General features: G+C 31.5%; 1 protein-coding gene across 6 annotated transcripts; it reads left to right on the top strand.

The window, feature by feature from the left end:
- The first annotated feature begins 1,238 nt into the window (after positions 1–1,238).
- Positions 1,239–15,203, top strand: LOC148621936 (fanconi-associated nuclease 1-like). 6 transcript variants are annotated; one of them, XM_088576819.1, is made up of 17 exons: positions 1,239–1,261; positions 1,790–1,872; positions 3,272–3,396; positions 5,314–6,276; positions 6,710–6,850; positions 7,653–7,857; positions 8,203–8,334; positions 8,706–8,804; positions 9,214–9,348; positions 9,780–10,008; positions 10,822–10,983; positions 11,417–11,582; positions 12,387–12,583; positions 13,017–13,115; positions 13,661–13,789; positions 14,484–14,589; positions 14,934–15,203. In XM_088576819.1, the coding sequence occupies exons 2-17, from the start codon at positions 1,859–1,861 to the stop codon at positions 14,975–14,977; spliced, it is 2,946 nt and encodes a 981-aa protein (XP_088432945.1). In that variant the 5' UTR covers positions 1,239–1,261; positions 1,790–1,858; the 3' UTR covers positions 14,978–15,203. The 6 variants fall into 6 exon arrangements, with proteins under 6 accessions (XP_088432945.1, XP_088432940.1, XP_088432943.1 ...); XM_088576814.1 differs by having other exon boundaries at positions 1,254–1,384; XM_088576817.1 differs by lacking the exon at positions 1,239–1,261 and adding an exon at positions 1,322–1,370.
- Positions 15,204–15,594: the final 391 nt, after the last annotated feature.

Here is a 15,594-nt window from a genome sequence, read left to right on the forward strand (position 1 = left end):
CCTTTATGACAGCCAGCCCAACTGCTAAGAATGTTTCCATGTTTAATTTGTTGTTTTCTACCAGTCTGATAAGATTTCAGTAAAGGGAAAGAATGTGGTGAAATACTGTATGAAAGCAATTTATCCACTATAAGTTCGTGTGGAAGACAAAGGGATTAGAGAGGTCCATGAGAACATCTGTCAAATAGTAATTTTTATCTAGGGTCTTTCTCCGATCCTCCATGCAACAGTCTTAACCGTGTTGTCTGGCACCCATGCCCTTTGCGAAAAATATTCTATCGAAAAAAAATCAGCAAGTTGAGTCTCTAACTTACTTTTTCATAAATTTTTGAAATAATGAATAACAGACTCAACACACTTACAAGTCTGTAGTTGGAAATTTTAAGTGCATCGTTTTTCTTGTATATTGGAGTGGGCTGTGCTTCTTTCAGATCTATAATCGACAGGCTACTCAACCGGAATTAAAAAAAACGTTAATTGCATTTTATCAAACAATCGAGTAATATAATAATGTGATTATGTACAGTAACAAAGATAATATTTGGTAATATAAGATTTCAAGTTATACAAGTCATTATCTTCCTTAAAGATGCTAAAGATATAAATATAGTAAATATGATGTCACAAGGAACAATCTATCATGAAGTGAAGGCCAGTGACCATCCATGGAATTGAATAATATTATTTTCAATTTAATGTAATTTGAAAAATATTTCATTTTTGTACTTCAGAATATGCCAGTTCTTTATTTTGCTTTTCAGATTTTTTCTACACAGCACTTTAAGCAGTGGTTGGGGCTAGGATCAAAATTTAGTATATTTTCGTATTGTATGGAAATGGCAAAAAAAATGCCGCATAACCCTATGTTCAAAGTTACAAAAGATAACTTGGCTTTTGAACCTTAAAAAAAATACATGAAACTTTTTGATTTCTAAAGGTTTATTCACAAGGGGCATAACTTAAAACATGGGTTTGCATTGGAAGCAATGGGAGTTTTTTGACTGAATTTATTCCTGTAAGAAGAACAAAACCAGTACTGGTCTTTTTCATAGATGATGTCCTTCTAGTTGGTACGTATACATTTCTTGTTTTAGTGCCCGTATTTTACATTCATTTTACATCAATAATAAAGTTTTGCATTTTTGTACTCTATATAATTGCAAGGGTACTACCAGCTCAAGGATTTTTTTCGGAAAATTCATCGCAGCCATCCGTCACCAGTTCCACGTTTTAGAATAATTTTAAAGGGCGATAATACATTGTAAATTTCAGAAATATTATGCTTTTAAAAATAATAATGAAGCACTTACAATGACTCATGCATATAAACTAAAGGAATCGAATAAAAAAACCCAATTACCTGTTCTACAGTATGATACCAAAGGTTTAGTCGGGTTTTAGTCATAAAACTATAATTATATATGTAAAAAAATACATGTGTGTATTATAAACAAACCCCGTACATTCCTTTGTAGACATTCCAGAGATATAAACCGCAATGGTGTATAGATTGGCTTATCCAAAATGTAAACCAGTTCATTACAAGTAAAATATATTGGTGCTTTCAATTTCAACCCTCCGGTCCCCATTTTTTGGAGGGAAACATTTTTTACCCAAGCTCCCTCTTGTCGTCTTGGAGGTTTTTCAGTTGTTTACTATGTTTAAACTGTGAAGGTAGCATCATATGACTATCAGTCATACATGTATGTGAAAACGTTAATGTTAGCACTCCTATTTTAATTCAATGAACCCATTGATGCAATTACTACATGTGCATATTCTATTGCAGTGAAAAGATCACCTCAGCTATACCTCCCAAATGGAGATTTTGAGGAGAGGGAGAACTCCCATTTAGAGCATGAAGATTGACAGGTATGAAAGTAACTCCCTAATAATTTTTTCTGGTCCACAAATTTATAAGATATCTAAAACAGTGACCTACAAATGTAATGTGCACATACTCTGCATTTAGTCTCATGGGAATCCTTAATGATCGATGCAGGTGGATTTGAAGATAATATTATGTCGGACAGTTGGAAATACACATTGAAAAAATATATACCCCCAAATTCCTTTGTGGAAGGAGACATAAAGAAATTAAGTGGGGATTCAATTTAATTAAAACTACAGTACAAAAAAGAGACATACTATGACTGATCATTGACATGATGGTATACCATTTTACAGTGCCAGTAAATATCTTTTTAGTCTTTGAAGATATTTTGTATACTTTTTCTGCATTTGAAGTGGTAGATCTTACTTCTCACAATACAAAAGAAAGTAACAAAAAATCTCTTCTAGAAAAGAAAGTTATTTAGAACCATTCCAAAAGTGGTACACCACTATGTTGGTGTTCAATCGTGGTATGTCTTTTTCTGTACTATATTTCTTGTAATTTGTCCAGTACTATCTTGAACACAGGAACATAGTGGATGAAATAAAAGAGCTAATTTTAATTTGAGTGGGGGTTCAGATTGGGCATGATCTGGAACAATTTGCTCATCACTCATACAAGTGGAAGCACAACAAATGATAAAATGTTTAAAAGATTAGTTAATACTGATATAACAGAGCTGCTTTTGTGTGTGCTTATTCACTGTTAATGTGATGCCATGAATTTTCATGATAAATTTTCCCATGAAATTTGTGAATTATATGTAGGGTAACAAATATTTCTGGTAACAATGCAAAATTTGAGAATCTTTCACCATCAGTTTCAGTAATCTGACAAAGTAATAACATATATGTGTTAAAAACATTACCCTTGACTTTTGATAGCTTAAGTTGAAATAATACATGAACTTCCTATTTTTCCTTAAAAAATTGAATGCTAATAAATGAAACAGACAACTTTAACTAGGGCTTATTGTGTGTTGCATCTCAAAGTAAAGGTATGGCCATGGTGTGAAACAATGTCAATTGTATTACTTGCATCATGCAGGTATAGAATAATACTACATTGTAGTAAATATAAATTCAATTTCTTACAATAACAAGTTTTAATAAATGTAAAGCATTAGATTTTATCGAGTGGTTCATGAGAATCTAGACATGTACGACGTTTCTGGAAAATTTGACCAAAAAATATGAGGAACAGTCAGAGAGTGGAATCCATACATTTTGTTTGTTGTTAATTAGAAATAAATTTGATATCACATGTTTTGCTTAAAAGAAAACTTTTGACAATGTTGAAAAAAAAACTGCTGTGTTGTGATGACATGGTTGTGTTTGTCAGTCTGTAACTTTTTTTACCTTTCTTTCATTGTTGCAGCATGAAAGTGAATAATAACAAACCTAAAACTAGAGGGAAGGGAAAAGCCAAATCATCCCCTCGAATGCAGACCATAACCTCCATGTTTAAGAAACAGACAGCTGCTGCTGCTGCTAAGAAATCAGGTAAAGTAATGGTTGATCTTGTTTAATTCATTAGAATTGTTCAGTACAAAAATCATTAAAACCATTTACAAACCTCTGACCTTTTTGTAAAGTAACCAAAGTGTTCTTACATGCTCATGTAAAAAAAATCCATACGATTTTTATGTTTTATTAGCGTTTTTATGTACAAATTCTTATACTGTTAAATATAATGTTTTTTTTAGACCTATTGAAGGCATTTCAGTTAATTTTTTCTTTAGACTATGTGAAAGATATGAGTATGGATGAATTGTTTACAATTGTTTTCAATGTTTGGAACATTGTTCCTGGATGACCCTAAAATAAACTACATTCAGAGATACGTGTACACATAATTTGCTTACATGTAACTGACTAAAAAGTTGAAATGTAGTCATGTTCATGTACGGGTACATCTTTCATGTGCTATTATATAATGTACATGATTAAAGTTATTAATGTGGTGTATCAGTGAGTACTGTGAGCTTTACCATGTGTACTGTCTGTGTGATTTCCTGTATCAGTGAGTACTGTGAGCTTTACCATGTGTACTGTCTGTGTGATTTCCTGTATCAGTGAGTACTGTGAGCTTTACCATGTGTACTGTCTGTGTGATTTCCTGTATCAGTGAGTACTGTGAGCTTTACCATGTGTACTGTCTGTGTGATTTCCTGTATCAGTGAGTACTGTGAGCTTTACCATGTGTACTGTCTGTGTGATTTTCTGTATCAGTGAGTACTGTGAGCTTTACCATGTGTACTGTCTGTGTGAGACTCATAAAAATAGTAAAGGACATAAAAAAAATCTTTTGGCACAAACAGGTGGAGGTCGAATGACATTTTTTTGTTTGCAAGAGCAATATTTTTATTTATATTTCAGCAGCAAGGGAAATTGATATTTTTATTTGTAAATCTGCCTTGTTAAATAATGGGGGAAATGTTTTTTTTCCAACGAATGAGTAAAAAAATGTTTTTCCAAAATTCCAGACCATCCTCCTTTCCCCTTGCTTTCAAAATAGTTGATAACTTTGAAGCACTTTGCCATACATTATAATTTTTAACCCTTAAGGACATATCTAGCAACATCCTATTCAGTTTTAGTGGTTCAGATTAATTTGTACAGATACCGTAAATATTACAGTTCTCCACAGATGGTGGGAATATTTTACACATATCATGTGATGTATAAAACATAGTTGAGACTCAACTGACAGCTGTAAATTCCAAAAAGAAAAGGATATTACATTTCCTATCTTAGAAAAGCTATGCATTGATTTGAATAATACAATCGGAGTCATATTTTTTCCGAAGCAGGTTAGGTTCTTGACAACAGCAACAGTGGAACATCAGAGATACACATATGTATATCCACGTTTTTCCCCAAACTTTTTAAAAACACATCATATTCACTTCTTTTAATAAGTAAAAAAGAATAGAAAAGACTTGAAAACTACCGGTATCAGAAAAGATGAAATTATTTTTACCGAAACATAATCTTAACCTTTATATTTTTTTTTTATTTATGGAAATGATGAATTTTCTTTGTAAGGACAGTCATGTTGTGTTATTTCCGGGACATGACTTTTTTTTTCATTAGTGTATTGGGGAACCTTAAGGGAAATTAAGATAGTACATGTAATAACTTTTGAGCTCACACCACTTAGTGGTGCTCGCTATAAATGTAAACATATAATGTATTGGCCATTTTTACTTGTTCATACTTGTAAAGGTGGTATAGTATTAGAAAAGAATTTGATGAGACACAAAAGCTGTATTTGAATAAGATTATTTAACTAGACTAGAATTAAGCCATTATATCAAGTTGCTATTCTAAAACTAGATTTGGAAAAAAGACATTTGACTGATTAACACATACACGTGTGTTGCTTGTTACATTGATATGACTATTCTTGTTCATTAGTTACAAGTCCATGTAAGAGTGTCAGTAGTGATGATGATGTTAAAATTATTGGTGAAGGATCTCCATACTTCAAGGGCCAGTCCAATAAGGATAGCAGCAAGACTCAAGTAAGGAGAAGCTTAAGTTTAAGGAAATCAGGAAGGTCAAAGGTTGTAGAATTTCATCAAGTGGTAAAGAAGGAAACAATAAATGATGCATTGGAAAGTGGGAACGAAGCTAGTGTAGACAGTACGAGAGATGGCGATGAAAATGGCATAAAATGTTGTGCATCAAAACAATCACAAACAAATAAGACAAAAACCACCAACTGTTCTATAAAAGATGATGTTAGCCTGAAAGATTCCATAGAACTCAAAAGTGAAGATCTTCATTCTTCTCAAAAGGAAAACTGTTGTGATATTGACATAAAAGAAAAAAGGTTGATTGTAAGAAAAAGAAAATCAGACTCTACCTCATGTGAGCCAATTGACAAGAAAAGTAAAACAGCCAAAAATGAGACTGAGTCTAACATCTGTAATCTTTGTTCTAAGGATGAAGGTGATAGTAACTCAAATTTACATCTTGTTAAGAGAAAATCAGTTTCTGATAAATTTGATGATCATGAGCTACACAATACCGACAATGAATCTGAAAATTCTAAATCTAATCCAGTATTAACATCAAAGAAAAAACAAAAAATAATTTCACATCATGACTCTGAAAGAAAATTAAGTAGAGAGAAACCAGCACAATCCCTTTCGCAAAAAGTAAATGATACAGCAATTAATAGTTTGGATGATGATGAACATTCCCAACAAGTTGGGGATGGAAATGAGGATGAGGACAAGAGTTCAGAATTTAGGACACCATATTACTTAGAAAATTTCCGTACTGTTCTGAAGACAGTGTTTGGTGACAAAAATAATTCAAAGCTTTATAATAGTGATGACATGGAAGTTATATCAACCTTCAATGGGTTGTCAGGTACATTAATATATTTTGAACTAACATCAAAATGAAAGGTCAATGCACCAGTCCTCATCATTTTCATTATTTTAGAGCTATAAAGATGATACAAATTTGATAAAAACCTTTTTTTGTAAATCTCTGAAACTTGGCTAACTTTCTATTGATTCAAGGTGATCTTTTTTACTGTAACTTTTCAGATTTTCAGAGATTTGCAGAGATTGCATTTACATGTACAAAAAATCTAAATATTGTTGTAATTAGTCTACATGAAAGTATTCTAGTACAAGTATATTGTATAATTAAGATAGCACACACTTATTGTACAAATGAAGCAAACATTTTTACCACCAATCTTTTACTTGTAAAAATGATGTTAAAAATGAGTGATATTTCATTTCAATTTATTTTAAATCTAAAATCTGAATTTCTGTTTTATTTATTATTCCAGAGTCAGCTCAGAAGTTATATTTGAGGTTATTCTGTAGAAAATGGACCTGGTTTCCATTGAATAAGATAAAGTATCCAGGTATATCTGAAGATTTACGTCCTATTGTGGAGGAACTCACAGATGAAAAATTACTAATTACAGGTAAAATGATTGCTTTTTTCTACTTATCATTCTGAATGCACCTAAATTTAACATGCTTATTTTGATAGAAAACTGCCAAAATATCATGACACCAAAGAATTCCAATTAAGAGTAACATTATATAAATGGTAAAATGTTATCTACCATGTATGATGTTTAGTCTCATGTTTTTAGGAATGGTACAGAGTTATTGGAATGTTATTCCTGTCAAAATTAATTTGCTATTACAATTTCAGAAGGAAGTAATTATAGTTATGGCAAAAAGTAATAACTTTATATTTTGAAAATTATATTTTTTCAGGTTTGGAGAAAACTTCCCATTGAAACACATACAAAAATACATGATGTTGCTTTAAGTGGTAGTTTGAACACAGTCCATTAATGATTGCAAATTTGTGCAAATACTTGTACTACATTTTTGCAAAAAAAATCTATTATTTTTTAGTAAGAAAGTGAAACACATACCACATAGTTTCTTTGTATATGAAAATCTAATATGGTAATAGTTTGAAACAGTTTCCAGCACTTGTAAAAGTCATAGACATTAACTTGTACATCAGAAGTTCAAATAACATTCGGTATCAGCAAATTGAGATTAGTAGATGTACATGTATGATTCTGTATAGGCATTTACTTAGTGCTATCAATTTGTGAACAAGTTGGTTGTGTTGAATGATACAGAATATTATGCATATATCATTATTTTTTTTCAAATGCTAAAAGTGAAAACAGTTATTTTCTTTTGGTAAAGCTTCTGGTTATGTAGAAGCTGTAAATCATTGTTGATTATATTTCCATATAGATAAAGAGTTGTGTGACCTTGGTGTAACCTTGAAGATTCTGTCAGGTGGAGATATCAAAACTCTAGGAAAGATGTACCATATAAACACTGCCAGTCAAAGCAAAGTTGACATTACAGATTTATTGCTGAAGAAAACAAAACAGAATACTATTGGTTCCATGTTTAAAATGGCTGGAAATTCACCAGAAAGTATCATGCTCATTAGGTAATGCATATATTTAAATATATCATTGTATTAAAACACAATTACCAATATTTTCTAAGATCAGAATCTTGAAACAATACATTCAGTTCTCGGATTCATTGTTCGAGCTATTTTATTTTGAAACTAGTAAGGGTGTATTTAATTATAAATGTATCAGTATCTGGCCATGTTGTTTAATGAACAATTGAGCTGACCCAAGAAAATTGTTTATGCTTAATGAACCCAGACATAAAAGATGTAAAACCTGTTATATCATTAACATGTCGAAAGTAAAAATGTGTCTTAATGTGCACAATTTATATGCTAATTTTATAAATAGCAATACTTTTTTTTGTCTGACTGAAGAGCCAAGAAATTACTTGGAGGTTGCATACATGTAGCTGAAGGTGCTAGAAATGTTTTTGCTAGAACTCTGATGTTATTCTCACTGACAGATACTGTGCTAGATGAAGACAGCTCTGGGCAATCTTTACAATTGTAAGTATAATGTGAATGATAGAAATCAAAGGAAATTGAAGTTTATTTTGGCCATATAATGAGTATATTTGGAGGACTAAGCTTGTCAATACCTTATTAACTAGAAGTTTGTCATTATTAATTGACTTGTTTTATGCATAGTCTTCAGAAGAGATTAAATGTCTTAATGTGGATGAATTATAAGCAAATTTTACTAGTAGTCAGCGGTGACAAGTTACAGTTTATTTTGCTTTACAAGAAAATAAGTTTTTTGAAAAATCAAATGTACTAGATGGGCTAAATATTGTTATGTGCAGAAGATATTTAAAAAGTTTCAATGTAGTACATTAATAAGTCATTACTGTCAAAAGCACTATTATTTTTGTCTGAAGGTTCCAGATGTTACGTGTAAATATAGGTCAGGTGATCTATCCTACATTTACAGTCAACAAGCAAACTCAGGTCTTTCCAGATAGAGAGGCATTACTGAGGTATGTATTGACCTTTCTACCAAAAAATAGTTTGTAACTTCAGGTTGATTTCCATCTACCTATCTGGATGTATATGGTTTCTATAGAATATTATAAACTATGCCCTTATAATATAACAGTGTAAAGAAAAATTATATGCAATGTGTTCATTTGTGCATTAAAGAAACCTACCAATTTTTTTATTATTAAATAAAAATGACAAAGGTCATTTTTTTAAAGATGTTTTCAGCAACAAAAAAAATCAATTGTTTTTTGTCAGATACTTGAACAATGCTTTTAAAGATTTAATTTGAAGGCACAAGGAATAACTTACTGTGAACAAAGAAATTTTCATAATAAATATTGTATCATTATTTTTGGTGAAGGGGTCATATGTTATTAAGTTTCTTTTTTTCAATTATTAAAATAGATTTTGTGAAGCTTCACTTTTGGAGTATGATATTCTTACCAAGTTGGAGAGAAACAAGTATAATGAAGCATTTGGTGTATATCAAAAGGCATTACAACATTATGATCAGCTGATCAAGGATAAACAAATTCGTAGGTAAGTAAACAGTAGATAAAAGGTACCGTTTATTGATAAGGTCAGTTGACATGTAGAAATCGTAGTTATTTTAAATATTTTTTTTCAAAATTGAAGTATATTGAAAAAAATTTAAATTTTATTATTTAAATTAATAATTCTTTTTGGTTTCGTTACAATATAATTATTATAATAAAACATACATTTGAACTACTTTCACAGCAAATCAATATTTTATTCCCTTTGTGGTTTTTCTTATACTGAAAATATCAGGGGACTGAACACAATAAGTCATACTGTATGTGATAATACCAGTGTATAACAAAGGATCATCTGGATAATTTATTTCTCAGGGGTGAAAAAGAACTAAGTGGTTGATTCTGTGCACCTCAGGCTAAAAAGTATGCCTCTTAAAACCAAAAAGGTAATTTCTGATTTAATTTTTTGCTCAGATTTGATAGAAAACTACCTGTTTTCCTGCGTCCCTACACAGCCTGTGGAGTTTACACTAGAGCTCTAAACCAAGGTGTAGAGATTCTTCAGAGGCAGAAAAACTACCAAGCAGCAGTGGACCTCCTCAATAAACTCCTAGACCAAGACTGTTACTGTCAACACTATAGAGGTCACTGGTGGGAGAGACTGACCTTGAACTATGACACTCATCTCAAAAGACAGGATATGGTGGGCTTTGAATAAAAGAGTCATTTTAGAATGCTTAGATATTGAAAGGAAAGATTTTGACATTTGAAATTACAAATATATAAGGAATAGTAGGCTTAAATGATAAAAATTGCATGAAACTGCAGTGATATTATTTGCCTGAAATGACCTCTGAAATAAGACTGTTGACCCTAATGAAAAGTTTCATGTTCAATAAATGGCTCCAAAATAATCCCAAATAAGATTAATTTTTGGCTTGGTTGCACTTGCAGGCAGGTGGGGTAAATATTTTGGTATCATTTTTCTCAGCAATTATAAATCACTGCCACTAGATATTTGGTATGTAAGTTCTGTATGGGGTCCCATATCAGGGGATGCTATTTCAGGTCTGTTGTGCATCTATTTCCTGTTTACAGAAACCTGGCCATTTCTGTCTTTGACCCATTTTTTTCCAGTTGGATGTTGACATGCTGAATATGGTGTTTCTGTTCAATGTTACACTGTTAAATTGTTTATGACATGTGTTTTTCTGGTTATCCTCTATAAGATAAATAATTTTAAGTACAAATTCAAGGTTTTGTATAGTGATCTCAAATTTCCAAATTTAAAAAAATGGACACATACTTTCCTAATTAAAAGAGGTTGGGCTAGTCTTGAAAAATGCCAACAATATCACTGAATGGTGGAAGATGTTAAACAGTGATATAGTTTTAAAAGCCCAAACTCAATTTCAAATGAGGTTTGACAAATTGAACTTTATTTTCGTTCAGGATTAATATACTGATCTTCTCATTTCTTAATATATATATATATTATTTATTCCTTTTGTTTTAGGCTTTACAAGCTGCTAAAGATGGTTTGAATGATAAATTATGTAGGACAGGTAGAAGACTGGCTCTGTACCAAAGAGCAGAAAAAATCTGTAATGCTACCAAATCCAAGTACAAGGCCAGGATAAAGGAGTTTCAGCATGATAAATTGATGGAATTACCTACAGTAAGTTTACTGTTTTCCTAAATGGTAAAATAGTATTTAATTACCAGGGAAGGATTGCCTATTCATTTTAAATAAAGAGATGCAAATAGGTTGTTATTGTTAATTCAGAAAATTTTTGCAATTTTTTTTATTGCAAAAATATGACAGTCTTGGTATTGCAATAATGAAAACTCAGCATTAAAACATTGCCAATGTGGGATTTTTCTCAAAATCAAAATTTTTTTTCACATATTTGGCAAACATTACATAATTGTAATAATAAATGCATACAACAATTTCTAAAATTACAGTACATTGAAGTCTTTATAAAGTATGGTTTTTATCTATGTGAACTTGAGATGTTTACAATTTGATGTACTTTCAGACATACACATTGCATATTGCTTGTTTTTACCACAGATTAAAAGTAAACCATATACCATTTACATTTCAGGTTACCATTGAAGGACAAACTTTATCAGACAATATAGAAGGACAAAAATATAAATTCATGATACCATGTAGCCAGGAGAACAAGCAGGCAGACACTGATGACTTTGCTTTTTGTTGTGTGGAGGAGGTTGTATTGGACCATTATAAGCATAATGGATTTACTGATGGTATGTTTTTGGTCTTGTTGTGATGGCCTGATTAAAAAGAAAAACAAATCTTATATTCACTGTCATACTCCTTGGATGTCATTGAATTCAACTTCTAGATAATCAGGCTGGTGGATAATTATTTTAGTAACCAGGCTTGTGGATAACTATCTAGATAACCAGGCAGGTGGACAACTATCTTGATAACCAGGCTGGTGGATATTTACCTAGATAACCAGGCTGGTAGATAAATATTTTAATAACCAGGCTGGTGGATAACTATCTAGATAACCAGGCTGGTGGATGTTTATCTAGATAACCAGGCTGGTGGATAATTATCTAGATAACCAGGCTGGTGGATAATTGTCATGATGACCAGGCTAGTGGATAATTATCTAGATAACCAGACTGGTTGATAATTGTCTTGATAACCAGGCTAGTGGATAATTATCTAGATAATCAGGCTGGTGGATAATTATCTAGATAACCAGGTTGATGGATAATTGTCTTGAAAACCAGACTGGTGGATAATTATCCAGATAACCAGGCTGGTGGATAATTATCTAGATAATCAGGCTTGTGGTTAATGATCTTGATAACCAGGCTGGTGGATATTTATCTGGGAACGTAGTAGTGTTTTAACTATTGAGGAATGATAAGAAAAATCATTTGATAATGAAAACAGTATCTAATATTTAAAAAAACTCACTTTTTTAAGATGCATAGCCCTCTTGATTTGAATTACTAGTATGTAAAACATATATGTACTGATGTATTGAGCAGTTCATTTCATTGTTATGTGAAAAAATGAATGTTACATTGTAGGTATTCATGCCGAAGGATCTGTAATTTCCTGTATGTTTGGGTTATTTTTCTGGGACATCCTGTTCATGGATGTACCAAATGTGTTCCATAGTCCATATCAAACACAGCCTTTAGACCTCCAAACTGAAGAATTCTATATTAATAGACAGAAGTGTGTTGATGAGAAATTGTCAAAAATTGAATCCAGCTCGACAGAGGTATTTCATCCTTTCTCCTACCTTTCAATCATTACTAGGATATGAAAAAGATGACTACTGTAGAGGCACTTTATTATGAGTTAAAGCTGTAATATGTCTTTATGGTTGAAAGTCTTTCAGTTTACAGTTTGTTTATATGTGCAAAATACATTGATCACATATCTGAAAAACTCTTAGGTTACACATCATTTTTTTTTCAATATTTGGTCTTTATGTTATATCCTATTGTTGTGTCTTTTAACAATTCAAGTAAACTTGAACTACTATAATCACATGGATCTTGTGAAGAGTTTGTTAAATGAAAGATTGTTATGACAAAAAAGAAAATCAAGTAAGTGGTAGTGCTCTTACTGTTTTGTATTCAAAATTTCTTTAATAGATCAAGAGGAACACAGGCAATCATTAAATGTATATTTTTGAAAATATTTAATAGGAGTTAAAGAACATGGTAGCTAACACATGGAGAGAACATGAGGGTACATTATGTTCTGGTCTCAACTGGGAGCGCTTCAATAACTTAGAACATTTACAGGTAAGACTCATTTCTAAGCCTCAAGTGGGAGCTTTCCAATGACCTGAGGCATGTACAGGTAAGACTCACTTCTAAGCCTCAAATGGGAGCTTTCCAATGACCTGGGGCATGTACAGGTAAGAGTCTTTTGTAAACCTCAACTTGAACCACTTCAATAATTGAGGACACATACAGGTAAGAAGCTCTTCTTAACAGTTTGTGAAAGAATTCTCAACTGAAAGAATGCTTTAATGTTAAAAAAGTTACTGAATACTTGCAGCAAACAATATAGTTTACCTCTCTTTGTTCTCACTCTTTCATTCTTCCTGAGGATTTGATTAAGCTTTGGAAACTCTTCCAAACATACAAGGAGCTAAACTTTCTTTCAACATATTATGGCTCCAGCTTTTAAAGCTTTTTTTCCTGTACTATTATTATTCATATATTTATGTAGATTTTAATCTTATTATGATCATAGAAATTGATAAGTTCAATGTAATAATTCGTTTTAAGTTGAAAGTTTTTATCAGTTGTATTTTTGGTACAAGATGTTTTACATTATACAGGGTTTAGTAGAATGTATTGGTGGGAAGGTTATGTCCAGGATTTTAGGAAGATATGTGAAAGATCCCCGGCATACCAGATCAGGTTTCCCCGACCTTACATTATGGAATACAGAAACAAAACACTTTAAGGTATATTCCTGTGTATTTTTAAAGTTTCAAAAATAATTTACTGTGAAAGTTTCCTTTATTATCAATATGAGAGATAGTATTTAAGGAGGTAGACCTAGTGTAAGGGACATAACTCATAAATTCAGGGATATGTTTGTATCATATTCAATTTCACTAAAGTCTTTCAAGCTTTTATTTGAAACAAAATAAAATTAATCCAAGTTACTTTGATGCTTACACGAAGTTGATGTAACATGCTTAGTACAAACGTTCCAATGATTTGTAAGAGTTGTGTCCCTTACCTTAGGTCTACCTCCTTAAAATGGATACATACAGTTGAAAAACCCTAAAGCCTGTCTGTATTCTTTGCACTTAATAATTTGTTTGGATCACTTTGTTTCTAAGTGTGTTGAAACTTGACATTGTCTTTTGGTATACTCAGGTGGAATATAGCAGTAATTTGGATTAATTGTCTTTTGGTATACTCAGGTGAAATATAATATTAGAATAATGTATCTATATAGGGCTTTACATTTTACGAAAGTGTATTGCTTTAGTGAGCAAGGTATAGTCGATGAGTGAGGATCAGATAATTGATTTAAATGTATTTGCCCTTAACTGTAATGTAAACAGACAAGAAAAGTTTAAAGCCGCACCCATTTAATCAATGCAGATCAAGTTATTTTATTCTATAACATTATGAATGTTATTATAGATAAGTGAAGTGAAAGGACCAGGTGACAAGTTGTCACATAAACAGATTCTCTGGTTAGATTACTTGTTGAAGCTAGGTGTAGATGCTGAAGTCTGTCATGTCAAAGGTAGGAGTAGAACTAATGATCATATTGTTTTTCTTTGTTATGCATCTTTTGTAATAGAAATAAAGGTTAACATAAGATCACATTACAGTTATTATTATCAAATTAAGTCAAAAAAGGCAGATGTGTCCATTACATAAATATATCTATCATCATTAGTAATTTATTATCATGTACTTTAACAGTTATAATGTATCGCTTTGGTATTCAAATACTTGTATTCCTGAATTATGAGTAGCATCTATGTGAATGCCTCAATTTGGCTAGTTTTATAAATAATACATGACATGAACCTCTTGTAAGGCTATTTATAGCAATATTTTATTTCATTTTTTGTGTGATTTCAGCTGTTGGTAGCAAGAGATTGAAGAAAACACAAAGTGATGTTTGAAGGAGTTGTAGAATGTTCTTATATACATGTACTCTGACTAGAAAGTTTTTTTATTTATTGTCTTGACTACCAGGCTATCTGTTAATTATAATTTTTTTTTTTCAATTAATTTATGTTTAGTCACAAATGTAAGTGCTATGTTTCATCATTAAATGTTCCTTTATTTGTAAATATGACATTTATAGAATTACATATTATGCCTGTTAATAAAACATGTTTAATTTTATTGATCAGTTTTAGCTGTAACTTATAGTAATAAACAGTGTTTTATTGTCACAAATGAACACAATTGGCATAAAACTGATATATTAATATAAAGGACTTTGGTACTTTTATAAAGTATTTTTGTATGACCCTTCAAAGTTAATATCATGGTTTTCATGCCATATTACGTGAAAACCATTGAGAGAGTCATATTTTTTAACAATTTTATTGCCTTGAGAAAGTTTACATAGACTGAAATGTGATGATAAGGAGTGTGTATTTTCAGCTGACCTTGCTGAAGGCCATCTGAGCTATTGCCATCAATTGGCATCCATCGCCTTCTGTCGTCATCGTTAACAACTTTTCAACACTCATCTTGTCTGACACTACTTGACCAATTGGGACTGAACTTG

This window comes from Perna viridis, chromosome 3, assembly GCF_037379345.1.
Source record: "Perna viridis isolate PV_CMFRI_1.1 ecotype Kerala chromosome 3, ASM3737934v1, whole genome shotgun sequence".
Classification (NCBI taxonomy): domain Eukaryota; kingdom Metazoa; phylum Mollusca; class Bivalvia; order Mytilida; family Mytilidae; genus Perna; species Perna viridis.